At 35.8% G+C, this 11,674-nt stretch overlaps 1 protein-coding gene across 1 annotated transcript in view; it reads right to left on the reverse strand.

The window, feature by feature from the left end:
• Positions 1-2,880: 2,880 nt before the first annotated feature.
• Positions 2,881-11,674, reverse strand: part of trpa1b (transient receptor potential cation channel, subfamily A, member 1b) — a 38,246-nt gene continuing 29,452 nt past the window's right edge. Inside the window, exons 19-28 of the mRNA XM_016278510.1 lie at positions 10,871-10,941; positions 10,500-10,653; positions 8,360-8,449; positions 7,501-7,670; positions 6,470-6,599; positions 6,180-6,362; positions 6,008-6,076; positions 5,769-5,864; positions 5,499-5,617; positions 2,881-3,169 (exon numbers count right to left, since the gene is read on the reverse strand). Of these exons, the coding sequence (XP_016133996.1) occupies positions 2,974-3,169; positions 5,499-5,617; positions 5,769-5,864; positions 6,008-6,076; positions 6,180-6,362; positions 6,470-6,599; positions 7,501-7,670; positions 8,360-8,449; positions 10,500-10,653; positions 10,871-10,941 (1,278 nt within the window). The 3' untranslated portion in view covers positions 2,881-2,973. The remainder of the gene's footprint in view (positions 3,170-5,498; positions 5,618-5,768; positions 5,865-6,007; positions 6,077-6,179; positions 6,363-6,469; positions 6,600-7,500; positions 7,671-8,359; positions 8,450-10,499; positions 10,654-10,870; positions 10,942-11,674) is intronic.

Below are 11,674 nucleotides of genomic sequence, written 5' to 3' on the forward strand. Positions count from 1 at the left end.
ATAACTTGTTCTTTATACCAATTACAACTTTTTGGTTTTATTTATCAAACTATATAATTAATAGTTAATTAAATACATGTCAAACATATCTGTCTAGCGGAGATCTGAGTGGTGGGTGTGAGAAATGTTGTTTACCCTTTGGAGGAGGAAGTGATGTATCTGGGCTCTGTAAACTCCTAATGCTGTGAAACACTGACCAAATGACAGATGAGAATTGCTGTTTTCCTCTCATTTACCTCCAAAGCCTAACAACAGCTGATTGGGGTTCAATGGAAAAACCGAGACTTGACGAACTGAGGTGGCTTGAACACAGTATATTGCATTTAATTTATCTTCTTAAAATTGAGGTTTTTCATGCATCAAGCACATGTACTTCAATAAAGACATAGGTTTAGTATTGCTTAAAGTGACCAAATCTAAAGCAAATCCATTTCATCTGGATATAGTGATCCTTGTCATCAAATTTACTACATGTCATGATGTCCATGCAAAATCACAAAGTGATTTTTACAGTGTTCCAGCCATGCAGGTGCATGTCTTAATCTACTCCCAACTTGAGTGACTTGTTTAAGTCTGTGAAATCACCATTGACAATCTGATCAATAAGATGGTTTTATTGAATGCAGCTTTCATGTGAAACTCATCATGATGTAGTGGTGGATATACTAAAAAATGGACTAAAAGAGACCCAAAAATGAGGGTTACACACTTGTGCTCTCCTTCGGCAGAACTGCTTTGAAATTAGTGTTTGGTATGACAAAGCGTCTCAGGGTTACTACATCCGGGCATGAGGCCAGATGAAATTCACATGCTATGTTGAGAACAAATGTGGACCGATCGGTGAGACAAATCTATATGCATCACAGAGTTTGAAGTCTTTAAGTTTGCATTAGGAGCTTCTCAGAGCATTAATTCTAAATGATTTTCTCATCTTCAGTATTGATGCTATAAGATCTTCATTATGTATTACAGCACTAGATATCATTCAAACACTTCTCTTCAGAGTTCATTACAAACTTTAAGTGGATTAAATAGACTGACTTAATATTATCAGTGTAACCTTCTAAATACACTATGAATGTATGATTACACAATTACACTTAATCAGATAAGAAGAACAGCTCAAATTAATATACTAAATCACAACAAAATATAGCACAACAAAAGTTATTTGGCTTATATTTGCACATGATGTCATCATCTCTAATATCACTTCTTTGCCTTAATAGCTTGCAGCAGCGGGACCCACTTTGACTTCTGAGATGAGGAGGAAGTGGGCTGTTTCAGAGCTCTAGGGTTATGTGGGCAGTCATATTCATCAGCCTCAGAAGTGATTTCCATCTTCTGGATGATCAGCTTGAGCAGGTTATGCTGTTTCTCCAGCATACAGAACATCGCTTTCAACCTGAAGGGAAGAGCGGATCGAATGCAGTCTATGTTGTATGTCTGACAACTTACATAGGCCCGCATAGCAACACCCTACCATCCTACTACCAAGTACCTTAGCATCTATCTATCTATCTATCTATCTATCTATCTATCTATCTATCTATCTATCTATCTATCTATCTATCTATCTAATCTTTAAAACTACTTCAAACTTATTGCTTTTAAAACTTTTCTAACATCCGTTTTAGCTTTCTCACGCCAACTTCAAAGTTTGTCTTAACAAACTTTTTTATCTAGTTATAGGCTATTAGTATTAGTATTACAGTAATGCACAAAAACGTTTTCATTAGGTTTAATTGAAATGCTTGAATAACTTGTTCTTTATACCAATTACAACTTTTTGGTTTTATTTATCAAACTATATAATTAATAGTTAATTAAATACATGTCAAACATATCTGTCTAGCGGAGATCTGAGTGGTGGGTGTGAGAAATGTTGTTTACCCTTTGGAGGAGGAAGTGATGTATCTGGGCTCTGTAAACTCCTAATGCTGTGAAACACTGACCAAATGACAGATGAGAATTGCTGTTTTCCTCTCATTTACCTCCAAAGCCTAACAACAGCTGATTGGGGTTCAATGGAAAAACCGAGACTTGACGAACTGAGGTGGCTTGAACACAGTATATTGCATTTAATTTATCTTCTTAAAATTGAGGTTTTTCATGCATCAAGCACATGTACTTCAATAAAGACATAGGTTTAGTATTGCTTAAAGTGACCAAATCTAAAGCAAATCCATTTCATCTGGATATAGTGATCCTTGTCATCAAATTTACTACATGTCATGATGTCCATGCAAAATCACAAAGTGATTTTTACAGTGTTCCAGCCATGCAGGTGCATGTCTTAATCTACTCCCAACTTGAGTGACTTGTTTAAGTCTGTGAAATCACCATTGACAATCTGATCAACAAGACGGTTTTATATAATGCAGCTTTCATGGGAATCTCATCATGATATAGTGTGGTGGATATACAAAAAAATGGACTAAAACAGACCCCCAAATTGAGGGTTACACACTTGTGCTCCCCATTGGCAGAACTACTTTGAAATTACTGTTTGGTATAACAAAGACTCTCAGGGTTACTACATCCGGGCACGAGGCCAGAGGAAATTTACATGCTAATTCTTGGACTCCACCGATCGGTGTGATAAATCTATATGTGATGCATCACAGAGTTTCAAGTCTTTAAGTTTGCATTAGAAGTTTGTCAGTGCATTAATTCCAAATGCTCTTCTCATTTTCAGTACTGGTGCTATAATATCTTCATTATGTATTAAAGCACTGGATATCATTCAAACACTTCAGAGTTCAGTAAAAACATTACGTGGATTTAATAGACTGACTCATATATATCAGTGTAACCTTCTACATACATTATGAGCTCATGATTACACAATTACACTTAATCAGATAACAACAACTAAAACTATATACTAAATCACAACAAAATATAGCCAATATAAGTAATGATGGCTAGGTATTTGGCTTATATTGACACATGATGTCATCATCTCTAATATTACTTCTTTGCCCTAATGGCTTGCAGCAGCGGGACCCACTTTGACTTCTGCGATGAGGAGGAAGTGGGCTGTTTCAGAGCTCTAGGGTTATGTGGGCCGTCGTATTCATCAGCCTCAGAAGTGATTTCCATCTTCTGGATGATCAGCTTGAGCAGGTTATGCTGTTTCTCCAGCAAACAGGACATCACTTTCAACCTGAAGGGAAGAGCGGATCAAATGCAGTGTATGTCTGACAACTTTCATAGACTTAGATGAGAGTAAAAAAGTCAATGTTAACTGATGCAACCACTGCACAGTTGTATTGAACTGCTTGTGTTTGTTATGAACCTATAAGCAGACTCTATTTCAAATATTATTTTGAAAATACATCACTTTATCTGAAACTCTCTAAAAGTAAGGTAGGTGAGATATGTGAATTAGAGCTGTGCCATTCATATTTGAATTTGAATTGAATTTGCTGCAAACAAAACTCCTAATTGCTTAATGAATTTGAATGTGTAGTTGATGGTGCATTATGTCTAATGAACACTAGAGGCTGCTCTCCCACAAGTCTGAAATGTTTGTGGCAGTGTTATTTTAGTATCATTAATATACTAATAAAACTTTAGTAGTTTTTTGTGCTTTTTTCATTTTTTTTTTTTTTTATATCTATATAGTTTTTAAGCTTTAGTTATTTTAGTAGTTCAACAAATCAAACAAAATGAGAAATATTTATTTGATAACTAGCTTAAGTTTGCAAAATATTTTATTTTAGGCAATATTTATTTTATTTCAAGTTCTAAAAAAGATTTTGTTTAATGGTTTTAGTTGTAGTTAATGATAATAACCCTGGTTTGCAGTGTTCAGATTTTAAAACAACCTACAATAGCTTTATTTTCACTTACATGCGTCGACGTGATTAGATATTAAAGAAATAGTTCACCCGAAAATGAAAATGACCCCATGATTTACTCAACCTCAATCCATCCTAGGTGTATATGACTTTCTTCTTTCACACAAATACAATCGGAGTTATAAAAAAATGTCCTGGCTCTTCCAAGCTTTATAATGGCAGTGAATAGTGGTCGAGATTTTGAAGCAAAATAAAGTGCATCCATTAGGGTGACCATATTTTAGCTTTCAAAAATAAGAGGACAGTGGGGGCAGGATGCATACAGGAGGTGGGAGGGGTGTTGTTGCGTTTGAGGGGGGTTAAAGTAGCCCCCAAAGTAGCACTGACCATATCATAAAGAGGACGCATGGTCACTCTAGCATCCATCCATCATAAAAACCTGGGTTAAAGGTTTAAAATATTACATTACTTACATTTGACTGCAATGCTTGTGTTGAAACATTTTGCATTCTACCTATGATAAAACTGTGGTAGATGTTAAGTTTTGTGAAGGATGGCCACTGGTAGGAAGCCTTTTAGCTGTGTATATGATCAATCTGCATAACATTGACTGTAAAATATGCACTTTAGCTATGTAAATGACATATTTTGAGTTTTGATATTTGGGATATGGTCATTGCGCTACTTTGGGGGCTACTTTAACCCCCCTCAAACCCAACAACAAACCCCCGTATGCATCTTGCCCCCACTGTCCTCTTTTTTGAAAAATAAAATATGGTCACCCTAGAAACACAGAACAAAACACTTGTCACAAATTAAAAGTACAAAACGAGGCTTTGTAAAGAAAAATGTTGGAGGATTTCGATATAAGCCAAAGAGTAGCCTGGTTTCCCTTTGCTGTAAACAAAACTTGGTTCTCACAAGACTAGCATATTCTCACCAGAGCTTACGCTTACACCTACGTCCTGCCTCATCTGCTGGAAAGTTGTAAATATTAATATTTTTCTTACACAAATGCATTGCTTCATTTAAGAAGGCCTTTATTAACCCACCGGAGCCGTGTGGAGAACTTTTTATGATGGATGGATGCACTTTATTTGGCTTCAAAATCTGGAGCACTACCCACTGCTGCCATTATAAAGCTTGGAAAAGTCGGGACATTTTTTTATATAACTCCGACTGTATTTGTCTGAAAGAAGAAAGTCATATACGCCTACTGTAGGATGGCTTGAGGGTGAGTAAATCATGGGGTAATTTTCTTTTTTTTTGGGTGAACTATCCCTATCTACGTTTTGTAGAAGTTTCAGAAAAGTTGTTTAACAGCTTGGGACTGTACACTCAAAAATACATCTTAAAGTACTAATATATCCTTTAAAGGTAGTTTAGGTACAAATATATTTTTGAATGTTGTTAAAAGGTACAGAGGTACCTTAATGTCTCAGTGACAAGCTGTTGTACTTCTAAAGCTACAGTTTTGGCAATTTTTTCTGACAGATGGTTTTATAGGCATATTATTGCATAAAAAGGCTGATAAACCTTCCCATTTTTTATTGTGATGTTAAATAGATGGAAAAATAGAAATCTTTTCTAAAAAGTTCACACTGGAACAAACGTTTCTGCTCAGTTTTGAAATCAGATCCTTTATGTTGCTCTAGTCAGTGTTCCTGAGTAAACCCAAAACAAAGAGATCACCTGTTCTTTTGCTTGTGCAGCTCTCTCTCCAGAGGCCCTCCCTGCCGCGAGCAGAGGTTCAGACGGGTGCGAACTGTGTTTTGGATCTCACCATCAATGAGCGCCTGCATCAGCGCTTTCTGTTTAACAAATGATTGTCATTAAATGTTAATATTCACTCAGATGTCTTTTCTATTGTTTGAAAAATGTTAGTTTACAGAATTTTATCAAAAGTTCATGTGCGACCAGAGTAGAATAGCATTTGTAGACAAATACAGACAACAGACAAACCTTGCATTTATTGGGATAGATGGTAATAGATGGTTTGTCCACTCGCTTCAGGAACCAGTAAGGTAGCTTCTCCTCAAGGGCAGTGTGAAGATCTATCTGTAATGAAGTGCTTTCTTGATTAATGTGATGCACTAGATGTGCTACTTATACTTGTCTTTAAATCTTACTAGGTTTTATAAAACAGTTTAGCAAAATACTGCTAAAAATGTACATTAATTAGAGATATCCAGTCTGCTCACCTGCATGGCTATTCTCTTCAACTCTGCATTTCTCTGTACCTCTGCGATATCTCCTACTGCCAAACCAATCTGCAACATGATTTAGACAAATAAGCCTAATACCTCCTAACAAATTGCAGCCATCATTAACAATAATAGCCGGCTTCCAGCAGGCCAGTGTTGAGTGTCCTACCATTAGGTTCATGAGAAGAATAGGCATGAGAAGCACAAAGAGCACAAAAATAAAATAGGTGACCCCAGGGAACGCCATGCGGCTGTTTTCATAAGCGTGCAGAAATGTGCTCTGGTAGTTCAGCTCTCCCACTGTCATCACAAACGTCTGGGCTAGAGCAAGGCTGATGGAGCTGAACTCATCCTGTCGGAAACAGCAAACAGTAAACATCATTATCAAACCACACCGATTTACCAAGACTTGACAGGTCTGTCATGCTGGGTTGATATGATCTCTCTGTTTGGACTTACCTGGTGGAGCATCAAAGCGTAGAAGGCCAATCCAAATGCGAGCAATAGGAAGATAAAGAGAATCATGATGCACACCAGGGTCCTAACGATTCCACCAAACATCACCACGTAAATTCCAATTCGCTCAAACCTGCCATTTGAAAAGGGCATATGAGAATTCAGATGTTTTATGCAAACGTTTTAGAAATTATTTTGCAGATTTTTTTTTTTAATTAATTAATTAAATGCTAAAAGTGGCTTTATTAATCACATTGTAATGTGCAGTATTAAAATGGATACTCATTTTTAGATTTGCAAAAGATTACATTTCACAGTGCTAATAAATTATTACTGAATCTAAAGATTAATTTTAAGTGAGTGTTAGATGATGCCAAACATTTTTTTTTTTACAAGGATGCATTAAACTAGTGAAAAGTGGCAGAAAAATTTGACATTTCTTTACTATTGCAAATAATGTTTTCCACAAAAAATATACTAACATTGATAATAATAAGAAAAGTTCTTGAGCACCAAATCAGCATATTAGAATGATTTCTGAAGGATCATGTGACACTGAAGACTGGAGTAATTATGCTGAAAATGCAGATTTGCATCACAGTAATTAATTACATTATAAAATCTATTAAAATAGAAAACCATTATAATAATATTCCACAATATTACTGTTTTACGGCATTTTAAATCAAGTAGATGCAGCCTTGGTGAGCATAAATGACAAAAACATTGGAAAAAAACTAAAAATCTTTGACTCCAAACTTCTGAACAGTAGTGTATTCTAAATGTAATAATATGGACAATATCAAATATCGACTGATATTGATATATCTATAAAAATCTTAAATATCGGCTGACAACCCATCTATAAATTTGTGCATTTCTTACAGCATATACACTAAATACAATTTACAGCACTTCATTTTATTAATCAGCATATCATGTACTGTAATTAATGTGATTAGAAATTTAAATTGATCAGCAACCCTATAATATATTTGAGATAAATCTAGAAAATGTGACCACTAATACCAGACCTCTGAAAGTAGAGCAGGAAGCCGATCCATGAAGTCAGAATGGCGAAAGCTCCAGCCTCCCATTGCCAAGTGTTCTCTAGATTGAAGCACATGGGAATGACAAAGACTAAAGAGCTAATAGCTGCACACCAGTCAGCAAGGTTCGAGAAGTTCGTGAAGTAATTTATTTGCTGTAATGTAAAAGATATGAGGGGTTAAATAAAATCACCTTTAGATTCCAAACATAGTGCAATTTGAATACCAACGCCAGTGGCACAGAGTACAATAGAGTATATAACAATGCATGCAAAATCTGAGCTGTGTTTTTATTGGTAAATCACTTGGCTGGAAGGCGTAGAGCCAGGGCCGTTTCTAGGCATAGGCGAGCTAGGCGGTCGCCTAGGGCGCCACCAGCTGAAGGGGCGCCAATGAGCGCACATACTGGCACTTTTAGCAGGGTTATGATAAAGAGTGGCACGGTCACCCTGAAATATGACTGCCGCCCCCACTGGATCCCCCAACATTATTGGGCTAGAGTACTGTCAATCTGACAATGCCTGTATGCCACTAGATCAGAGTGCTGTCAATTGCTGCCTGATTGTTGCATGCAAAGTTTGTATTTGGAGCGCTCAACAACGCCGTTAGATCAGTGGACTCTGTCAGTGCTTTGGCAAGGTAACACTATTTTTTGCCATGCAATAAAGCAGCTCTGCGTAGAGCCCTGCAAGGGAATCCCCACAGCAAAGGCATGTGTGTTTAATGTGCATCATGACATTTATGATTAGTGAATGGTTTGATTGCCCTCTGCTGAGAGTCTCTGTAGTAGTATGAGAGGAATTTATAGTGGATGCATCATGGGAAGTGATGACACAACTATTACCTGCTTAGCCAACTGCACCAACTCTTTGCAAACGGAATACACATTCAAGACAAGCACCATGATTATACAGACTGAGATTAAACATTTTTGCTGGATGGAGAGAAAAGAAAGAGAGGGAGAGAGAGTATCATTACAATATTATCATCAAATTAATCACATTTACATAATGACTGTATTACTTTTCATTCATAATCCAACTAGCATATTATGCTAAACTAAAAATCTCTGCTATGGTGTGTGCATGTTCCTCACACTCAAAAATGGATCATACTAATGCCAATATGAGTATTGTGTGCCATTTCTAAAAAGATAAATGGTAATATGCCTACAAGATTAGACATACTTAATTTCATGGGGATTATAACCTTGAGCTGATGAATAAGTGGGAAGTTGATGAATGCCATTCAGTTCATAATGACACTCACTAAATTAAGTAATGGGACATGGACAAGGTTATAAGGAAGTGAATGCAAATGTGAATGGATGTGCATGTGATTATGAATGATAGCTGGAATAATTGGCTTGTCATTGCATAACAGATTAGGCCAACTTGACAACAAGAACCACGGGGTCCTTCTGACCCCAATATAATGACAAAAGTTGACATTATTGGTGTGCTTTTAAGGAATTCCTCACCCAAAAAAAAAAATAAATAAAATAAATGCTGAAAATTTACTCACCCTCAGTTTGTTTCTTCATCAGAACAGATTTGGAGAAATTTAGCATTTCATCACAAGTAGATGAGTTTGCTTCTTCTTAATTTAGAATTACAACACTTGCTCACCAATGAATTATCTGCAGTAAATGGGTGCCGTCAGAATGAGAGTCCAAACAGCTGATAAAAATTTCACAATAAAGTAATACACATGACTAATAAATGTCTTGTGAAGTAAAAAGTTGAGAGTTTGTAAGAAACAAATCCATCATTAAAGTGTTTTAACTTTAAACCGTTGCTTCTGGCCAAAATTCTATAATCTATATTCTATAATTCTATAAATTCAAAAGAGTCTATAACCCATAATAAAACTTCCTCCTATAAAAAAGTCCATGTCCTGATGGTCTCTCATATCAAAATCCACTGACATATTTGTTTAGAGCTATTTTTGCTTGTAAATGGTGCTTGATCTGTGCATATTTCTCTCCTGATTCAGACAACTTTTTCACTGGAGAAAACACTATTATGGATAGAGGACTCATATTGTAACCAGAAGCAACAGTTTGAAGTCAAAAACATCTTAAGGATGGATTTGTTTATTAGAAACATGCAGTTTTTATCTTCACAAGATGGACTGGAGTCATGTGGAATATTTGTGGATTATTGTGATGTTTTTATCATCTGTTCGGACTCTCATTCTGGCCTGCACCCATTCACTGCAGAGGATCTATTGATGAGCAAGTGTTGTAATGCTAAGAAGAAGCAAACTTGTGACCCTGAGAGTGAGTGGATTTTCATTTTTGGGTAAACTATTCCTTTAAAAAATGCCAAATTCTTTCTTAAAGGGTTAGTTCATCTGAAAATGAAAATTGATTGATTGATTGTAGTGTGATTACATTAAATTATATGGTTTGTTACATTTAAATGAAAGGCAAGACCTTCATTCCTACAGTTGTTAATTGGGTGTGAATATTTTCCATTCATTTTCTCTGGAGTTGTCTGATTCCTTTTTTTAATTGAGAATTTTGACCAAAATATGGGATGTGCCTAAATTCATTTTAAAGTCAACATGTAAAAAATAATGGGAATTTTCTACTCTTTTCATGAAAAGTGACCCCTAAATTGTCTCTAGTAACACCCAGACCCTCCCTTGTGTTTTGACACCACTGATGTGTAGCACCACATCTAGAAGACAGAATTATATTAATACATCTAAAAAAGGTAATATAATTTCCCTATCTCTTAGCGTTTGTGACACTGTGTGACTTTGAATAATAATTCACAATCAATTTGATTGTCATTTAACTTCAACTACCATTATTCTCTTTTACCTTTCCCTTCTCTGCTTGTCACAGATACGTATCTCCAGCTGTCATTTGTACCACACATTACAGGAATTACACTCTACATTGTGTTCACTTCAACTCTTTTGAGCTCATCTCTTCCCTACAAGACGCCAGAGATTTCTGAACAAAGGCTGTCTACCTCTCTAAAAGATATGGGCACCATGATGACAGATGTGTTGTTGCCAAAAACTTCCTGCTTCGGTCTCAGATTGAGGATGAGGTATGTGAGGGGCAACAAGCCAAGCAGGTAGACAGCCAGGTTGAGTAAATGAACCTTGCTTCCATACGCCTTCCTGTCCGAATAAAACACAATATCAGTAGGATATTTCAAATGCTTATGTAAACCAGTCTATTTGTTTGAAGTGATGTTAACACTGCACTGCTGCTATTTTTAACCAGATGCTCTGAAGTAAAATGCAGTGACTGTATTGTATAGGACTGTAGAAATTAGCATATCACAGTGACTTAAAACATCACGACCAGAACTGTTACAGAACATCTTTAACATACCACTTCATCTCCAGGTATTTTTGGCTCACGGGGTGAGTGAGGAGCTCCAGACGGTTGTACCGCACCATGGCCTAGTGTGGTGCAAGAGTTACAATTTATTCTCACACTATTTTAAGTTGCAGAAAGAATAGGAGCTTTGTATTTTAGAATGTATAGTGTACAATGGGGTCTAAAAGTCAGATATCACTAGATTCAATGTGTATATACACTCTCAGGAAAAAAAGGTACAAAAGTTGTCACTGGGGTGGTACCTTTTCAAAAGGCACAACTTTGTACCTAAAGAGTCCATATTGGTACCTTAAAGGTACATATTAGTACCTAAAGTGTACATATTAGTACCTAAAAGGTACAAAAGTGTACCTTTTGAAAAGGTACCACCCCAGTGACAGCTTTTGTACCTTTTTTCTGAGAGTGTATATATAATGCTTAAAAGTAAAATACTTTTAAATTTGCAGCATTTAGAAGTAAAAAAACACCAAGTCACCTAGCAATTTACAGTTATTTACACTTCAATTTGTATGGTTTTTCATTTTATAAGTTACTGAAATATAAAATTTTAGTACTTTAGTAGGTTGGTATATTTACATTATATGAGTTAATGAAATATACAGTTGTTGTTGTTTTTTGTTGTAAAATTACAATCTGTAAAACATTTGTTTTACAATTCTCAAAATGTTGCTATCATATTTTTTATGGTAAAGATCTGGCAGCCACAACTGCTTTTATGTGTGTGTGTGTGTGTATATATATATATATATATATATATATATATATATATATATATATATATATATATATATATAT

Source organism: Sinocyclocheilus grahami, unplaced genomic scaffold (genome assembly GCF_001515645.1).
Source record: "Sinocyclocheilus grahami isolate Dianchi unplaced genomic scaffold, SAMN03320097.WGS_v1.1 scaffold122.1, whole genome shotgun sequence".
In the NCBI taxonomy this organism is placed as follows: Eukaryota; Metazoa; Chordata; class Actinopteri; order Cypriniformes; family Cyprinidae; genus Sinocyclocheilus; species Sinocyclocheilus grahami.